At 37.0% G+C, this 19152-nt stretch overlaps 1 protein-coding gene across 1 annotated transcript; it reads left to right on the top strand.

Annotated features, from left to right (window-relative positions):
* The first annotated feature begins 508 nt into the window (after window positions 1-508).
* LOC127624551 (spermine synthase-like) lies at window positions 509-19152 on the top strand. The gene is made up of 11 exons (XM_052099322.1): window positions 509-677; window positions 1684-1804; window positions 8999-9086; window positions 9561-9625; window positions 9717-9892; window positions 10000-10154; window positions 14262-14351; window positions 14723-14837; window positions 14931-15010; window positions 15108-15223; window positions 18160-19152. Exons 1-11 carry the CDS (start codon window positions 632-634, stop codon window positions 18188-18190), a joined length of 1083 nt encoding a protein of 360 aa, XP_051955282.1. The 5' UTR covers window positions 509-631; the 3' UTR covers window positions 18191-19152.

Below are 19152 nucleotides of genomic sequence, written 5' to 3' on the forward strand. Positions count from 1 at the left end.
TGATTACCAAAGAAAATAGTTTCGACTTGTCCCTTGTTTAACAAAAAGATACAAGAGGCAAAAATCAAAGGTACTTAAAGGCACATACAATGGAAGCGAATGGGGCCAGTCTAGAAATGTTAAAATACACACGGTTTCAAAAGCATAACTGCAAGACATAAAAAGTATGTGTTAATCACATAATATGTGTTTATCACACTAAAATCATGTTAACGTGTATAATGTTTAGGTCTCATGTGACTATACTTTTGAAACTGTATATTTTAACATTTATGGACTGGCCCCATTCACTTCCATTGCACCCTAAGTGCCTCACTGGGTTTTTTAATAAAAGATGGACGATTCGAAATTATTTCATGGTCAATAAAATATGATTCAAGAATATTGTCGACTGAGCTTAACTTGTTTAGAACTCGGAACATTCCTTTTACCGGGTTGGACCTGACCGCCGGGTGCTGCAGGGCCACTCCACCCACTTCCGAGCTTCAGAGAGACAGACAGACTGAGAGCACAGAACACACCTCCCTCCCACCACAAGTTTGACCGATCTCTCTCACACTGTCACCGTAGACTCTCCACCGTTTCACCACCGGCTGCCTCATCCAGGCATGGCAGACGGCTTTACCCCATCATGGCAGTGCTTCATTATACCCTTGACTTCAAGCTCCGCGCGCCAGGTAAATATCGTTGAAATGAATGGGGGGGGGGTCGTGTTGCATTGCAGACACTGTACGGGCCTCCTCGCATTTGCTCTGTAAGCGATTTATCGTCCCTCTGGTAGCACCGAGGCTGCAGTCCCAGTGTTGCATTGCTGAAAGTTGCAGAGGAGACATGCATGCATCTGTCATTGCAATCAAGCGTAAAGCGTCTTTGTTTTGTGGATCCCTTTCTGACGTTTGCTGTGATACATGACCTTCCAGTCGGGTAGCATAGCGGTGTTAGCAGAGGCTAATGTGGGTTGTTCTCTGGAGCTCGCGGCGGCTCTTTATCATGTATTTGAATAAAGCTCTGGCCACATATTGCACTAGTAAAGAACTAGCCGCTGAGTCTCAGCTCATTTTGTCTTGTGTTCCCTGGTTGCACTAAACAAACAATTAGACAGCAGGTGAATAAAGACCTGGCTGCGGAATAATGAGCAGCGCGTAAAGCCGTTGTACTTATTAGTAACTAAGATGGTCCTATGCACATATTCCACCGATTTTGTAAGAGAGGTGTTTTTCTGCATGTTTTCATGCTCTTGACACCCATAGAGGAAGGAAGGTCGGTGGTGCCTCTGTTTTCGCTGGCTAAGAATATCGCAAGCCGATGAGTCTCCCATGCAGCGATCATACTTGGATATTCTGTGTCTGTTTTGTGAGCAATGTGACAGGTGCAAAGTGTCATGGTGTGCAATTGTGCTCAAGTGCTTGCTTTTAGATTTAGATTAGATAGTTATACATACTGCTGCAGATTGGCATGTTGCATGCAACTCACCCCTTGATTGTTTAGATTAAGGAGAATAGAAAACAGCAAGAAAGTGTAACTTAGTTAACCCTGCAAGCCAGCAGGGATGTATGCAGTAAAATCAGATGTTGGGATTGCCTTCACTCCCAGACTACACTTATTCTGTCTCCCAGGGGAAATCTTCTTTAGGGGCCTTTGAAGCTGAGGATTTATGCATCTGTTTTCACTCTCTCTGTTTAGCTGATGTTTCTGTGACTGTGTGTGGCCTGCAGTCTATATTTCAAGAGCAGGAAATGACAGAGACTGTCCATGAATCGGAGGGACATGGATATTTGGCCACCTTCATTGGCAAGAATGGCAGGTAAGCACCTTTGCCTCGTGTCCCACATTTACGTGCACATTATTTTCTGATCGATTTCTATCCTAGTTAAGCCTTTTATTACACAAATAAAGTAGTTTACATGCTTTACAGCTATTGAGATGTACTTGTAAACATAGTATTTGCTCAGCATATTCCAATTAAACTAAGGATGTTATTGGATGTTATTGGATGTTATTTTCCTGGTATTCTCTACTAAAAGTACTGAAGATTAGAGGTAGACGGATGTATCGGTTTTACCGATTAATCGGTGTTGATAGTTGCTTTTTAGAATTATATGTTACTGGCAAACATGTACGCCGATAGTTTTACTCTTTATTATTGTTCCTCTGGAGGATTCTACAATTGGAATGGCTTCTTTTCTACATTATAACAGTGGCCTCAAGATGTGAAATAAAAGCAGTCATAAGCTTAGTTTCATCCACCTTTTGCGCTAAAGTAAAAATGTGGAAAATAAAATTGCGACTTTTCCGCCTTCTGCTTGTTTCCATTCAAATGGCCTTTTATCAATAAAAATGGTGTGCGTGATGAAATCATGCCTAAAAAAAAACACTTTGTCGCATAAGTTTTGGTTTAGCACAAAAGAAATCTGCCCTGAAGCCGTTTCCATTCAGAAATGTGTGTTTATCGCTAATTCGCCTCCCAGATGTCCCTAATATTTTTCCTCCAAAGTTTTGGTAAATTGGGGAAAGTATTGAGACAATTAATTAAAATTAGCCAGTTTACTGTCATTTTAATTAACAAATAAAAGCAACCAGAAGATGAGGAATTGCAATTAAAAGGGAGCAGTTGACCTTCTGATGGGACTGTAATATTGGTCCTGATGTTGCACCTATCGCAGGTTGGCACTGGTTCCGACCCGAAAGTGGATCATCATGGCCCTGTTCAAACTGGCAACCTGCACCAAGTAGAGGCGGAAAATTTCGGTCTCAGTATAAGGACCATCAATTGATGCGTATATGCGGTGTGCACAGCTATTAAAGAAAAAAAATGATGTGGTGTTATATCAGTGTGGAGCAGAGGGGGGCGGGACCGGGCGTGCGACATTCTAGCCCGGCCCCGCCCCCCTCCACTCCACAATCAGGTTTTAAATATGATACATTCTTGATATTCAATATTTTGAACAATCATCTAATCAAAAGCATCACCATCACAAATGCATTATGTCTTGCATATTTCTCCAGCAACTTTTAACGACCAACTGAACTTGATTATCATCTCAAATATAGTTTAACTTCAAAAATGTATATTTTATGAAGCAGCAGTAAATGCGATCTGAGGTAAAGAGGGTTAGATTTAAAATATTTAAACGTTTTAAAATGTTCAAAAGCTCGTTTTCTGAAAATGAACTCAGCATTGGAAAAATTGTTCTAATAGTTTATAGTCTTGAAAAAAGTGCATAACATTCTGAGAACATCATTCATCCAACTTTAATTCATCTACAGAACAGGGTAAAGCTAATTTAAGTTTGAGAAAAGAAAAGGCATATATAGGTCTAATAATTTTTTTTTTAGTTTGGTAAATATATATTTTTTTATTAAATGATTTTTTCGTTTGGTAATAATTTTTTTATTTTTTTATTTAATGCTTTTTTCATTTGGCAATTTATTTAGTTAAATACAGGGGATTTTGCTGGCATTATTTCAAAAGTAGACTAAACAATAATAATAAAAATAAAAAAAAACCTCAAGCTTTTCACTGAGTACTGTGTATTTATTCTTAATTTAAAACATATTTGTGCACAGAAATTAAATGTTTTATGTTTCGTTGGCTAATTCCGTGACTGCTGTCTATTATTTTGAATGGTGTGGAAAATTAACTTTAATAAATAACCGGATGAATACGGCGATTAAATTAATCGCAAACAGTGGCCATTCGTTGTTCAACGTGCACGAGATATTTGTGTTGGCACTCCTGGAAGTGTCACGTTTGCAGATCGGATCTATATGCTGTAAAGATCAATCCATAATCACATACAATAAATTGGCTTTCAATACTGTCGTCATGATTAACACAGGCTAACGATTGGGGCAAACTCTGTCATGTGACACTACATTTTTGCATTAATGCCAATCGACAAAAACTGTTTCCGCAACATTTGATGTATCGACATAGAGTTTATGTGCTTGAGTTAAACAGAAAAATATTATGTCGACAGTTGTGACATTTTAGCGATAATGTGCGTTTCCATCAGCTTTATTTTGATGCGCTAAAACTTTTCGCAAAAAATCCTTGGATGGAAACGTAGTTATAGACACCTTGTGGGGATTTGCTATATCTAAAGCCATCTTTACACTGCCAAGGTGGAACAGAAGCTGCATTTAAACTGGCATTTAGATGCATTTACACAGACTGTTTAATACTGCTCAGAGCAGTATATAATATATATAATATAGTATATATTAAATGCATTTACACAGAAATTACAATTGCATACATTATATGAGATGAATGTTTTAAATAGAAAATTTTAAATGGAGAAATATTAAATTAATGAAAATATTATATCATACCTTAAATATGTAAATAAATTATGAAAGGTAAGCACAATCATGACAAAAAACAGTTTAAGGCTGCTCTGAGGTGGGTTAGAGCAGGCTTAATTTAGACTGGCTTTTATGCTGCATTTCGTCTTTACGAAATTAAGAATTTCAAACAGGCACTGAGCAGGATTAACTTGGCTGTGTAAAGACGCCTTAAATCTATCATCATAGATAGCATTCATCCATATTTATAACTTAACTTCAATGCATATTTTATTATTTTGATTAGATAATTGTTTAAATTAAAGCGAGGACATGCAAAGAAAAATGTGACTAGACGGAAACATGTCCCAACAGCATGTACATTGTGTCTCTAACTTCATATCTTGTGAATAATAATAAATCTGGTTAAAAAAAATCTGGTTAAAAAAACAGTATGTATAAATATACACTACAGTTCAAAAGTTTAGGGACACTTACTCATTCATTCTTAATTTTTTTATTTATTTTTCCCATTTTAGAATAATTGTAGTCATCACAACTATGGGATAATAGAAATGGAAATATGGGAATTAGGTTGTGACTAAAAAAAAATCCAAAATAAATCAAAACTTATATTTTAGCATCTTCAAAGTGGCCACACTTTGCCTAGAATTTGGTCTTGACATTTTTACAACCAACTTCTTGAGGAATCACTCTGGGATGCTTTTTAAACAGTATTGAAGTTCCCATCTGTATGTTGGGCACTTAATGGCTGCTTTTCTTTATTATTCGGTCCAAGTCATCCATTTTATTTTTTTATATAATGTTTTACAACATTTTTGTTTTGTAATTAAATAAATTAATATGGTGGCACTTATATTTTTGTCTACAAAACTAATTTTAAACTTTTAAGCATACACCTTCAAATCAAAAGGTTTTTAAGATCATGAGAAACATTTCACGCTAGTGACCCAATCTTTTGAATGGTAGTGTATAAAAATCTTTAATCTGGTGAATATATAGGCTATAAAAAGCTTAATTTGGTAAATACTTATATATAGATCATTGTAACTGAGCCAAGTCTTCATATTTAAAAATAAGATTCCCAAAATAAGTAAGTACATTTCAGGCTTGCTTATAGTTAAAAGTCATGCATTATGCACCAAATGTTAGTTGTTCTGTTTTTAGTGGGATTTTGGTTGCACAATTATTCTTTTCAGACTATTTGAACCCTCTGTGTTTGTAATTTTTCTTTACATTCTTTATATCGATTTAAAAAAAGTTTGGCCTTACAACTTTTTGGTTATCAGCCTTTTCTGGCCTTTTTAACACTTAGTTTACACATTTAAAACCATGACTTGCACTGCACACAAATAATTAATATTGGCATTATATTCATGCTGGTTAGCCAGAGGGGAACTGGCCCCCACAGTGATTCTGGTTTCTTCCAAGGTTGTTTTTCTCCAATAACCAACATCTTGTGGAGTTTTGTGTTCCTTGCCACAGTCGCATTCAGCTTGCACACTGGGGTTCTAAATACAATTATTATTTAATTAAATTTGTATACAAAATTTCCAATCATATTTAATCAAACTATACAATGATCACTCTTAAGGCTTTTTTTGTTAATACATGATTTCCTGTAAAGCTGCTTTTAAACGATGTGGGTTGTGAAAAGCACTATACAAATAAAAATTACTTGACTTTTCCAACACCTTAGTTATCGGAATTGACTCTGGCAATTTATTTAGCTGTATTTTTGTTATGCTTCACAGAAATTAAACCTACAGATTAATTCTCATTCATGTACTTGACAACAGAACACAAGCAATAGTGTATATTGATACATTATGTTAATTTCTTTTAAAGTTTGTGAAGAATTCTATCTACCGTTAGATATTTACTGCGAGTCGCTAAAACGCATGCAGTTCGGCTTTCTCAGGCTGTGTTTCCACTGGGGTGGACGAAATCCGCTCAAAGCCGCTCACAGCGCTAGGAGAGAGCTTGCTCCACACCTTGCTCCAGAGCTTGCTCCGCATGACACTCGGCTTTCATAGGAATGAATTGAAAATGCTCTCAGCTTCACACACAACGCGCCAATGGTAACGTAGGGTCAGACTGGATGAACTTGCTAATGCTAGCTGCCTTGCTAACAATTAGGTTACGTTGGACACCGGATTGATTCCATCCGCACAGCAAGACTTCATGACAACGGTTGTGCCTGATCATCATCTCTAGTGAAGAGCGCGACAGAACAAATGTGATGTGGACAACAGCTCTGATCTTTCTGCGCTGTAATCTTGAATATTGTTCTCTAGCACTAAACATGCATCATTTCTGCCCTGTCCTGCTCCGCACGCATTGCCTCTTTTCCTTGCATGTGTGTAGACATGAAGTGCCGTATGAGTTAAAGTGGTTTCAAAGCACATTTTAGACAATAACGTTTTTCCCTTCTAAATTTATCTTTAATAATCAGCATGTTACGAGCCTTTAATAATAAACAAATTGAATAAACAAATCGATTTCTGTTCTAAATTTGAGAAAATTAATTAGATGTCTGGAATGGATAAGGAAAGACTAAAATTACTAGTTGGTAGACTAGTCTCTCACTTTAATGAAAATATACAAATGTTTTTTACATTTAAAAAAAAAAAACGTTTTCTAAATTTTCTCTCGGGACACCCCTGAACCCACATTCAGCATCATTCCACAGTCACAAGGGCTTCTATACCCCATACTTGTGTATCTGAATCTAAAGAAATATAAAAAATATTTCATTTATAATGGAAAAATATTTCAACAAATACTGGACTGCTGTCACTATGCTTCAGAACAAAAAGATGATCTTTTAACATTCATTTTCAATTGATAAACAGTAAAAGATTGTAAAAGTCTCTGGACCCCCTGTGCAGTTTTGTAGAGATTATTTTGACTGTTTAGAATTTATTTTTTCTTCTATTCTTCCATCAACTTTGAAATAAAAAAAAGAAAGTGCAATGTGTAAATGTATATCGTGATTAATATCGATATCGAACAATATGAAAAAGATTATCGCGATAACAATTTTGGCCATATCGCCCAGACCTAACTGCATGTCTTATGAAGCTATGAGAATTGCTTTGGTTTACACCTGCAGATATAAATGCATTCCAGTACAGGGAATATTCAGATGTGTTATGATACGTCTCTAGTTCTCATCATGAAGGATGAGGCAAAGTCTTTTATTAACACACTTTTCAGCATCACATAAAGCTTTGCTTTTCAGCATAACACATAACACACATCAACGCTGCTGCATGCGTCTCTCTCTCTCTCTCTCTCTCTCTCTCTCTCTCTCTCTCTCTCTCTCTCTCTCCCTCTCCCTCTCCCTCTCTCTCTCTCCTCCAGCAGTCTGGATTGCATTTTTTTTTTTGGTTTTAGAACAGTAGAAAACAGAATATTGGTTTCATCGAGTTTATATGACACAGAAATAATCAGAGCTTGACCTGGTTAATAAAGGAATATTTCTGTGCATGTAAACACAATCACTGTCATTGTAGTTAGAAGATCAGAGACTTGTCAGGAAGATTTTACAACATGCCACAGTATGTGGAAATTCAGGATTTAAAAAAAAAGTTTTAGGGAGGAGTGACCATAGTTGCCCTGTTGATTATATAGGATTTGTTTGTGATTTATTCATGAGTGAGGAAAAAAGAGAGGTTTCAATTCCATTGTTACGTTCCATGGAGTGTTTTCATTTTTGTCCTGTAACAGTTAAGGACAATGTTGAATTTTTCTGACTAGAGTTATACAATATTGATGACTGCATCCATCCCTGACCACACAAACGTACCCCCCGGTTCCCCCAACTGAAAACGCCAGGTGTGCTCCTGTGTTCAGACGCTTTTTAGATTGACCATTGATTGGCCAGTTAAGTTCATCCTCTGTCCAACAATGGGGCATTTAGATGAGCGCAGGGTCAGTTTAGTGGCTTTGTGTATCTGATCTATAGGCTTTGGCCCTCACTTCCTGTTTTGTGTGTGGCGTGCTGTAAACACAGCTGGTAGGTCTTTGTTTAGGCTTAAGCTGGGATGAAGCTGACCTGGACACAGTGTATCTCTTTTCAGTAAAGTCTCTGCTTTTAACCACTTTTTTGCTCCGGCCTGCCTACCAACAACGCATGTCCCAGTGGAGCCTGCAGTTCCAGCACAACTTAGTGGAACGTGAGGAGGTGCCATTGTCCATTGTCTTGGACTGTCTAAACTGTAGTCCCCTTTAAAGTCCTGGAGATCTTAAAGTCATTCATAGTAGTGGTAGACCAATATGGATTTTTTTAATTTAATGAAAATTGCACTATCCATTGACAATTCTGTTTGTAGATTTTTGGAATGGAAACTTGGTAGAATGACCAACTTGGTTAATAGGTAGTTAATAGGCACTAATATATAGTAAACTACCTAGACATAGATAGTTTTCGGCCAATGACAGTAATTTCATAATGGCCAAAATATTGTCTGATTAATTAGCCTGGCCCAAATATAGGTCTATCACTAATTCATATAACTTTAAGCACTAATGAATGTTGGACAAAAAAGGGGTTGTACTTTACATTGTAAAACTCAGCATTTTTGTTGTAAAGATCTCACTGCAGTTTTATCTTTTTTGTGTGATTTCAGTGAATTGGATGATGTTTTGAGGTTTTAATTGCACTTCTGTTTTTTCCTTGCTTTAGGTTTGCCATACTACGAATGCACACTCATGGTCTGGTGACCTTTGACCTGCAGTGTCTGGAAGGGGATGATGTAGCGCAAGTGGAAAATGTGAGTTAACAGAATGTAGGTTTTGTCAGGATTGTTAGAGATACTTATGTAATGAGCTCATTTTGTTTCAACTTTCTTCAAGGATAAGCTGGAAACATAGAGTTCATTACCCAAAAGTCTGAATTCTGATTATCAAAAGGGAGTAGTGTTCAGTTGCTATATGCAACTTGATGATCCTGTGCTCCTTATGGATTTTAGCGCTTGCATGAAATTTACATTTAATAACGTTTGTCTGGACACCATGGATGGTACCCATTCTACCACAACGTGCTAACCACACAAACACCAGGAGATAAAGTGTGATTCAAACGTTTCAGAATTTGCTTGCTTTCTCATTAAAAGTGTGTTTTAATGTTAAGTAATTTATCCTGGTCCAGCTTAATATGGCGAGATGAAAACAGTCATAATGTTTCACTCTTCACCATTAAAAAAGGCAATAAAATTAAGACAGTCATTTATTTGCTCACTTTGTAGCTACTGAATGCACTGGAGAAGAAATTCAAGGCTCTCCTGAATGGAAATGTCCAAAGGATCAAGAGGTAAAACATAACTAGTATTATTTTAATTTTGAATCACTTGTCATCTTTGATATTAAACATTTAACTACTGTATATAAATGCATCCTCTCAGACTCCCTGCGCTGATTCGAGGCAGTGATGTGGACAGATACTGGCCCACTGCTGATGGCAGGCTCATGGAGTATGACATTGATGAAGTTGTGTACGAGAAGGATTCTGATTACCAGAACATCAAAATCTTGCACTCACAGCAGTTTGGCAATATGCTCATCCTTAATGGGGATGTCAGTAAGTTAAAAGGGTCACATTTTATTATGTCCTTACATTTTATTTTCTGATGCTGAAGTAAGTTTTTTTTTGTGAGTGTGTCATAATTTAGTGTGATCACATGTCAGATCTGGCAGAGAGTGATTTGCCCTACACTCAGGCCATTATGGGCAGTGGCAAAGAGCACTATGCTGGGAAGGAGGTACTTATTCTGGGAGGAGGAGATGGTGGAATTCTCCATGAAGCAGTGAAGCTCAAACCAAAGATGATCACCATGGTTGAGATATCCTTTACGCTAACACTTGACTGCAACTAGCTTATTAACCATGATTCAATAGGTTTAAGTCCCACATTAATCCTTTGTTTTTGGAGAAACAGATGGGTCAAAAAAGACCGGTAGAAAACAGTAAATATACACCGTCTTCCTTTTGATTATAAACATGAACTTTGACATAGGTTTATTACTCAGAACACAAGCTTTTATAGTAGGATTTCAACTGAAAAGAGCCCCACCAAAGACCTTTCAAGGCAAGTCAGTCCACTCGGCGGCCATCTATGGAATGCTCAAGGGCAGGCTGAGCAGCTATTTTCAGTGTAAGCAAATGGCATATATGTACAGCTCCTGAATGGGGAAGGACCTCAATCTTCGAAATGGTTGGTCAAGATTACGATCTAAGAATATTTTTACAGTTTTTCTAAATCGATTTGGCACATTTACTGATACAAACGTACAATTGTCAAAACTCTATGTACAATTCTCACATCACACGGTACATTCAGCACACTACTCTGTGACCTGCAAAAGGTGACAACTCAATCAGAAGAATTAACTCATGTTTCAAATGTAAATAAATTCATCAATGAATATATCATTGTCATCAAAACAAAAGGTTCCTTTTATTTTTGCTTAGACAAAGACAGTCAAAATGCAAAGACATCTTGTCAAATGACAGTGTATTCTGAAAGTGTGATAGTTACCCACTATATAATATTTTCCAATTGCTAACATTGTAAATGTAGGCAGCTGAATAGTATTGATGTCAAAATGTCATGGCACATACACACACTAACATTTATTTAAACACGTTTCATTATATGTGCACACTTTACAGCCAACCGAAAATACGTAAAGAAAGCTTTTACAGAAAAAAATAAAATAATATATATATATCTATATATATACACACACACACACACACACACACAACAGCATTTAACAAATTGTCAGGAACTACAATATGTGCAAGAAAAAATAAAATATACTGCAAGTTCATCAACCTCTGTCTGGCCACAACATTTCATCTACATCACACCTGATATCGTCATTGCAATGCAACGAGAGAATAATCTTTTGGCATGATGTAGCCACCACTACAACAATCTGCTGTGATATTCTCACAACCACCATCCATTGCACCCAGTAAGGACAACTGGTTGTGAGGACGGTGATCATAGACCTTCAATTTCCATGAAGAAAAACTCATCAATGGGATTTAGGAATGGGGAGTATGGTGGGAGAAATTCCATCAAAAAACGTGGGTGGGCAACAAAACATTCTCTGACTGTATATGGACAATGGAAACTTACGTTATCCCAAACTATAACATACGTTATATATATACCCCCTCTTATTCTCATGAATGCGATCCCTGTAAAGAGTTCCCAGGAAATTGAGGAGATGTTAAGTGTTATAGGGCCCAATGATTGGAATGTGGTGGAGTACACCATTCCCACATATGGCAGCACACATTAGAATGTTCCTTCCACACTGGCCTGGCACATCAACAGTGGCTCGGTGACCAATAATATTAAGGTTAAGTTGAGTCCTGCCTCATCAACATACACAAAAATGTGTGGGGATTCATCAGCCTCCAGCTCCATCACTCTATACAAGATAGTAAAGCAATTTAGGAAATAATTTACAGTAGAGATTGTATATCATACAGCTAAACATATCTGACATTGTGTAACATATTCTGCATATACAAGGTTGTACTTGTCAATACTGAAAGACAAGGAGATTACTGCACTGTGTAGTGTAAAATGATGAATTCTTACCTGTACATTCTGGTACCTCAGCTCCTTCACGCTCACCATTCCTCTCAAAAGGTACCTAGTAGAGTTGCTTCATTGCAATCTGATTTCTCTTCAGCACTCTATCAATTATGGAGATGCTGATGGTGTTGACATTTTGAAAGATGCCTTCATCTTGTATGACTGCACTTTGAATATTATTTGTCTTAATAGCATTGTTTGCTACAACCATATTGCAAATTTCAAGTTCTTGTTGAGCAGTGGTGGTGGCATACGCTCAATCATAGACAGAAAATACAGCACAGTAAAGTCAATGTATTCTACATAAATTCTGAGACATGCATTGGCTAAGTTTACTGGAATACCAGTGTGAAGGAATATTGCAGTACATTATTTGATTACACACCTGTTTTCTCTCCTGAATGTCTTGACTATAGATGACACTGTGGACCGGCCCCGATTAGGTTACACTCTCTGACCAGCCTCTGTCATACTTAGGCCATGGTTGATGACATGGTCTATAATTGTTGCCCATATCTCGTTTGAGATTTCTCTGTGCCTTTGCCTTTATCTGTCTCTTCCTCATTCTCTGTGCCCCCCTCTCCCTTTTCCTCTCCCCCTCACCATACCACCCCACACTCTAATGCCCCTTCCTCTTGCAAGAGCAGGCTCTTGCCCCTGTCTGTCTTCTGCCTGCTACATATTCCACAGTTGTAAAATTCAGTCTTAACCTTGCAGTTTAAATGTATTTGAGAACTGATAGGTTATGAGTTTCACCTGTCAGTTAAATTGGACAGCATTTGCTTTTGGTTGTCTAAATTATGAGAAAATTGAATTGTTCCCCATCTAGCCTAAGTCTATCCATCTGACAACTATTACAACAATACCACATAACTATTATGTATCTAATATATGTGTGTGACAGGTTATTGTGATTTTTGGTTGTTCTATTTTGCATTTAGGGATTTATACATTGAACGTGTATAATTGCATTTGAGGGTAATATCATTCAATAGCAAATTAATGCAAACTGTTTTGATCTGCAAGGCTTACTCAATGCATTTTGTGCCAAAGCAATTATAAATGACTATAGTCATGTGAACAAATTACCTAATGTTCATATAGTTTGTCATATAGTTTGACAAAGTTTAATAGTCATTCGACGATTGTGCCAAAGCGATTGAGAAAAACTGTAAAATCAGCTTTAAAATCTGACAACAGCGCTATCATAAATTTTGACAGGCAATGTCCGTTTCTAAAAATGTATTGTCTCTTTTACCTGTAAGATGAGACTTCCTTTTCTACATGCCTTGATGCCAAATTTCCCCCAGTCATTTTTAATACCAGTGCTCCGTCTCTACTAAACTTTCTCTGGTGTCACCCAGATGTCAGTGGTGGTACTATTTTTACATTTGAAATATAATAAACCCTTCGTTTGTAGTGAAAATGTGATATAATTTTGACTTGGGTCAGTAAGCAACCATTTAGTAATAACCTAGCAATACCTTAAGCCCAAAGAATCCTTCGGTTTTGATGTGAACACTTACGTATGCGTACAGTTGAACACCAGCCTTTTAAAGTATACTTCATTTGACAGCAGTGCGTGCATACACAGGCAGTTGGCGTATGCATGCCACAATTGCTTTGAGATACTGGACTATTTGTCTACAGGAGTTTAGACCCATAGTTATGTCTTTATATTCCTTCAGACTCGAGTTATACAAATGCAGGTATCTCCTGACCTCCTCACACACATCCACAGTTGTTATTTCCTCCTCCGTCTTCTATTGTTTTAGTGGTGATTACATCATCTTCAAGTGCTGCTTCTTGACAGCAACAGCTAAGTGGTGAGTGTTGCCACCTTGTGTACTCACTAATTAGTGCAAATATTTCCATGCGCATTCAGATTATGCGCTCCGTGATTGAGCACTCTGCTGATTACAAATTTGTGTCACATGTCCTTTGCGCAGACGCTCAGTGCTCGTGTCTGACCAATGTATACTTTGGGCTTTAGTAACCACCCAAAATGCTCTGACATTACAAGTACAAGTCTCATACAAGTACCATAAAATGCATTTATTTATTATTGTCAAGTATCTAAAGGCATTTTGACCAAATACAAGATTAAGATTAATGTTAAGTATTAACATTAAATGGGTAAACCAAGGGTCAGTTCACCCTAGAGAGCTCATCTTCTTTACATGAGAACTCATTATTTTGTAACCCTATCACTTAACTGTCTTGTGGTAACCTCAACTGGTTACCAAAATGAATTAATATGTATTCCCTTGTGCCTCTCATTCAGCTGTAATTAAGTGTGATTAAAAAATGTTGCGTTCCTTTATTAAGCATTTACATTGACAAGCTGGTGATTGACGGATGTCAGAAATACATGAGGAAGACATGTGGGAACGTTTTAGATAACTTGAAGGGAGATTGTTACGAGGTAAGGATTTGATTGGCTTTTCCATGACATTTGATCAGTTAAAGCACATGTTAATGTCAGTCCTGGTTCCTAAACATAAAAGCCAAGCTTTTATTTAAGTTTTGTCAGTTTCACTCCAGTTTAGACTAGAATGCAAATTCATGTTTACTTGTTCTGTCTTTGCTCTCTGTCAGAACTGTTTATCAGTTGCTTAACATATTTCTATTTATGCTGAAATGACAAAGAGGCCCCTTTTCCTGCTTCTGAAACAAGTCCCAAGTAATCAGTTGGGGGAGATTACTCAAAACTCTGGGCAACTGATATTATTGCATTGCTAACAATTAATATCTGTTTCTCACGATGAAGCAAAAAATTCACTTTTGTTTCTTCAGATTTTGGTACAGGACTGTGTTCCAGTACTTAAAAAGTTTTCTGAACAAGGGAGGACGTTTGATTACGTGATCAATGACTTGACCGCTGTCCCTATTTCCACAGCACCTGAGGAGGGTTAGTGAATGCAGCTCAAACCTTTCTACCTGATCCTTGACCCAACTTTTAAAAAAATGACATCAAATGTATTCAATCTTAATTCTCCTTTAGACTCAACATGGGAATTCTTGAGGCTCATTCTTGACCTTTCTATCAGAGTTCTGCGACCTGGTGGGAAGTACTTCACACAGGTGAGAGGGACTTGTAGTGAAAGTTGCTCTGAAGTTTTCCTGGTTTTCATTCTTTCTAAATACGAATATGTTATCATGATTTATTTTCTGCCTGTAGGGTAATTGTGTGAATCTGACTGATGCACTCAGTGAATATGAGAAGCTTTTGGGGAGACTTTCATGCAAAGTGGACTTTTCCAAAGAGGTGGTGTGTGTGCCCTCATATATGGAGCTGTATCCTTTTCAAATTAAGTTAGCTGCAATTGTTTATGTGCCAATCAATTTCAGGACCTGATCTCATTAAAAGAGTTCTGTCTGGGGTCTTAAAGTGCCAGCAAACAATGTCTGTTTATAATCATAATTTGTTGAATGTATTATTTGGTCTTGGGATGTTTGTTTCAATTGTTTATTATGTTTAGCATTAACTCTTAGAACAGGGGTGCCCAATACGTCGATCGCGATCTACCAATCGATCGCAAAGGCAATGCTGGTAGATCCCACAAAATTTAAATGTACTTTCGTTAAATTTTTATAAAAATAAATATAATGTCTTTCCTTCTTTTAGTTTCTATCTGACTTGCACTACTGATACTGCTTTTATGATACTCCTGCCCGGATTAGGCAAAACTGAATGGAATCAGACAGTTTTGCCTAATCAGGGCAGTAGTATCGCAATTTCGCGCTCTGTTCTCAGAAGTCCTTGGAAGGCGCGTATGCGCAAACCTAGTTGTCATGGCAACTGAATAAACAAAACCTCGCCTGGTCAATATTTACTCGTCATCAGAATAAGGTAAATGCCCTGGCTATTGTAATCTATTGTGCTGTAGGTGTTTTGGGTTTAGTTTTAAAACTGAATGATATCAACATTGAACATTGTTATATTTTTTTATTAATTAGAAGATGAATTCCATTTAGGGATACATGCAGTAGTCCCAACAAGCATTTTCTTTTTTTAAATGAAACTGTGTTTTTTTTAGTTGGTAGATCTTATTGAGTTGGTCATTTAAAAGTAGATCATCACACAAAATAGTGTGGGCACCCCTGTATTAGAAGTTTACACTGGCGGCCAAGTTTGGAATAATGTACATATTTTACTGTTTAAGGAAATTGGTACTTTAATTCACCAAAGTGGCATTCAACTGATCACAAAGTCTAGTCAGGACATTACTGATGTAAAAAAACAGCACCATTACTATTTGAAGAAAGTCATTTTTTATCAAATCTAGACCAGCCCCATTTCCAGCAGCCATCACTCCAACACCTTATCCTTGAGTAATCATGCCAAATTTCTATTGTGGTTCTAGATAATCACTCGCCATTATATCAAACACAGTTGAAAGCTGTTTGGTTTGTTAAATGAAGCTTAACATTGTCTTTTGTTTGTCTTTGAGTTGACACAGTATGCAATAGACTGGCATGTCTTAAGGCCAAAAATGGCAAAAAAGAAACCGTTTTCTCTAGAAACTCATCAGTCAATCATTGTTTTGAGGAATGAAAGCAATAAAATTCCCAAGATTTTTTCCAAAGGTGTACACTACAGTCTTCAAAGACAAAGGACAACTAAAGAGATGTGCAAGGACAGAGGAGATGTGGAAGGTCAGATGTACAACAAATCAAGAGGATAAGTACATCAGATTCTCTAGTTTGAGAATTAGATGCCTCACATGTCCTCAACTGACAGCTTCATTGAATTCTACCTGCTCAACACCAGTTTCATGTACAACAGTAAAGAGAAGACTCAGGGGTGCAGGCCTTATTAGAAGAATGGCACAGAAAAGCCACTTTTGAAATGGAAAAAGAAAAGAGTGGGCAAAGAAACACAGACTTTGGACAACAGATAATTGCAAAAGAGTGTTATGAATCATAACCCCATTGAGCTTTTGTGGGATCAGTTAGACTGTAAGGTGCGTGAGAAGTGCCTGACAAGACAGCCACATCTATGGCAAGTGCTGCAGGAAGCGTGGGGTGAAATGTCACCTGAGTATCTGGATAAACTGACTGCTAGAATGCCAAGGATCTGCAAAGCTGTCATTGCTGCATGTGGAGAATTGTTTTGCTCTTTGAAGTAGTTTTAAGTTGAAAAAAAAAATTGTAATAGCAATTCACGTTATTAATGTCCTGACTATACATTGTGATCAGTTGAATGCCACCAGTCTATTTCTTTCCCGGTATTTCATCTAAGCCGATAGATGTCAGTATAAGTCCAAGATGTATGCAGACTTATACCGACACCTAACTATCATGGATGGAATACAAGGTAAAAACTGTCATTGTTTAGAAATGATTTACTGTGCTTTGAATCATTTTGGTCACATTTAGCAATGCATAAATTTTACTTTAAATGGATAGTTCACCCAAAAAGTGAAAATTCTCTCATAATTTACACACTATCATGCCATACTAGATGTGTATGACTTCCATTCATCTGCTGAACTCAAATGAAGATTTTTAGAAGAATATCTCAGCTCTGTAGGTCCATAAAATGAAAGTAAACAGTTTCCAAAACTTTGAAGCTGTAAAAGTACATTAAAGTAGCATAAAATCAATCTATACAACTCTGTTGGTTAAATCCATATCTTCAAAAGCTATATGATGGGTGTGGATGAGAAACATCAATATTTAAGTCCCTTTTTTTTTTTTTTTTTTTTTTTACAATAACTCCCCACTTTCAACCACCTAAGCTCTTTCTTCTGTCCTAAGAGTTCTTTTGCATTTGGCGATTTGCATTCTTCATACACATTGCTTCCTACTGGACAGGGAGGATAATTTATAGTAAAAAAGGACTTAAACAAAGTATCGGTTTCTCACCCTCATTTATCATATCACTTCTCGACAAGAATTTAACCACTGAAGTTATATGGATTACTTTAATGCTGATTTTATGTGATTTTGAGCTTCAAAGTTTTGGACCCTGTTGACTTGAATTTAATGGACCTGCAGAGCTGAAATATTCTTTAAAAATATTTGTTTGTGTCCTGCAATAGAAAGAAAGTCATAAACATCTGGGATGGCATGAGGGTGAGTAAATTATGAGAGGTTTTTCATTTTTGGGTAAACTTTTGTTTTAAATAATTTTTCTCCTGTCCATTACAATTTTGAGGGGTTTTATCCAATAAACACAACATAGCATCTCTCACATGAGTGGACTGTTCTTTAACATGCTGAATCAGGTGGGTGTTTTACACCATATGGAAGAAGTAATGTCTCTTCCTCTTTCACTCTCTCCTCCCAAGTCCTGCCGGAATGTGAAGACTTCTCCCTCATCCTCTGATGCACTGAGGGGGGACAAGCACATATCTCTCCAAGCACTGTTTCTACTGTCCCTTTACGTCCAAAAATTAACAGACTTCCCATTTTTTTGACATGGCTATTTGCTTTTTGTGTTTGCAATTACACTGAGATCATATTTTCGTTAGTTTGTTTGCCAGTGGTGGTTTGATGTAGTTTGCATGGGGCCCCCAGGGTGCGCTTTAGTGCAGTGTGTGAGTGGACACTGCTGATGTTACTGAAGGCCTGGAGGGTGGTGAAGCATCAGGGCTTACTTAGTTCTGACTCCTTCCTTTGAGGATGGGCTGTTGCTTTTTTTGAGTCACACAGAACAGCAGAGACCAATAGCTCTTTTGATTCTGATTTTACAATGCTCTTTGTTTTACTGTAGTTCCACTAATTCTTCTATTTTTATTTTTATTTGCCTTTTGTGTTTGAAGTTTTTGCATTCTTTTGTGGCTTGAGTGTGATCTGATTCATGGTCCTTCATGGGGATTTTAAAGGCAGTGTTGCATTCTGGGATTGCACCAGATGGTCTCTTCTTCTAATGAAGCAGAAGCTAAATATGTCTTAAAAGGGAAAAATGTTCCTGCTGTGGCAATTTTCATTGTTTTTTTTTTTTTTTTGTTGTTTTTTTTTAACTGAATGTTTAATTTTTTTATGATTAGCACAAACTAGGTTCAGAGTAGGTTTCCCTACTTCATGTTGTTTTTGCGTTGACATTTTTTTCTAGTGACTGAATGTAGGCCCCTTAGGTTCATGACTTTTATCATTACAGTGGTGATTCATTTAAATTATTTATTTGATTTTATTTCACCAGTGATTATATTACCTATGGTCCTGCCCTGAAAAACAACTTCTGTTAATGAGAGTGATAATTATCTATTAAAGCAGTT

Source organism: Xyrauchen texanus, chromosome 31 (genome assembly GCF_025860055.1).
Source record: "Xyrauchen texanus isolate HMW12.3.18 chromosome 31, RBS_HiC_50CHRs, whole genome shotgun sequence".
Classification (NCBI taxonomy): domain Eukaryota; kingdom Metazoa; phylum Chordata; class Actinopteri; order Cypriniformes; family Catostomidae; genus Xyrauchen; species Xyrauchen texanus.

What these genes read in the sequence shown, in the direction of transcription:
- LOC127624551 (XM_052099322.1), top strand. Translation starts at nt 632, where the DNA reads ATGGCAGTGCTTCATTATACCCTTGACTTCAAGCTCCGCGCGCCAG. An exon ending in CTTCAAGCTCCGCGCGCCAG is followed by an intron (nt 678 to 1,683) that starts GTAAATATCGTT and finishes CTCTCTGTTTAG; the next exon opens with CTGATGTTTCTGTGACTGTG. An exon ending in CATCCTTAATGGGGATGTCA is followed by an intron (nt 9,893 to 9,999) that starts GTAAGTTAAAAG and finishes ATCACATGTCAG; the next exon opens with ATCTGGCAGAGAGTGATTTG.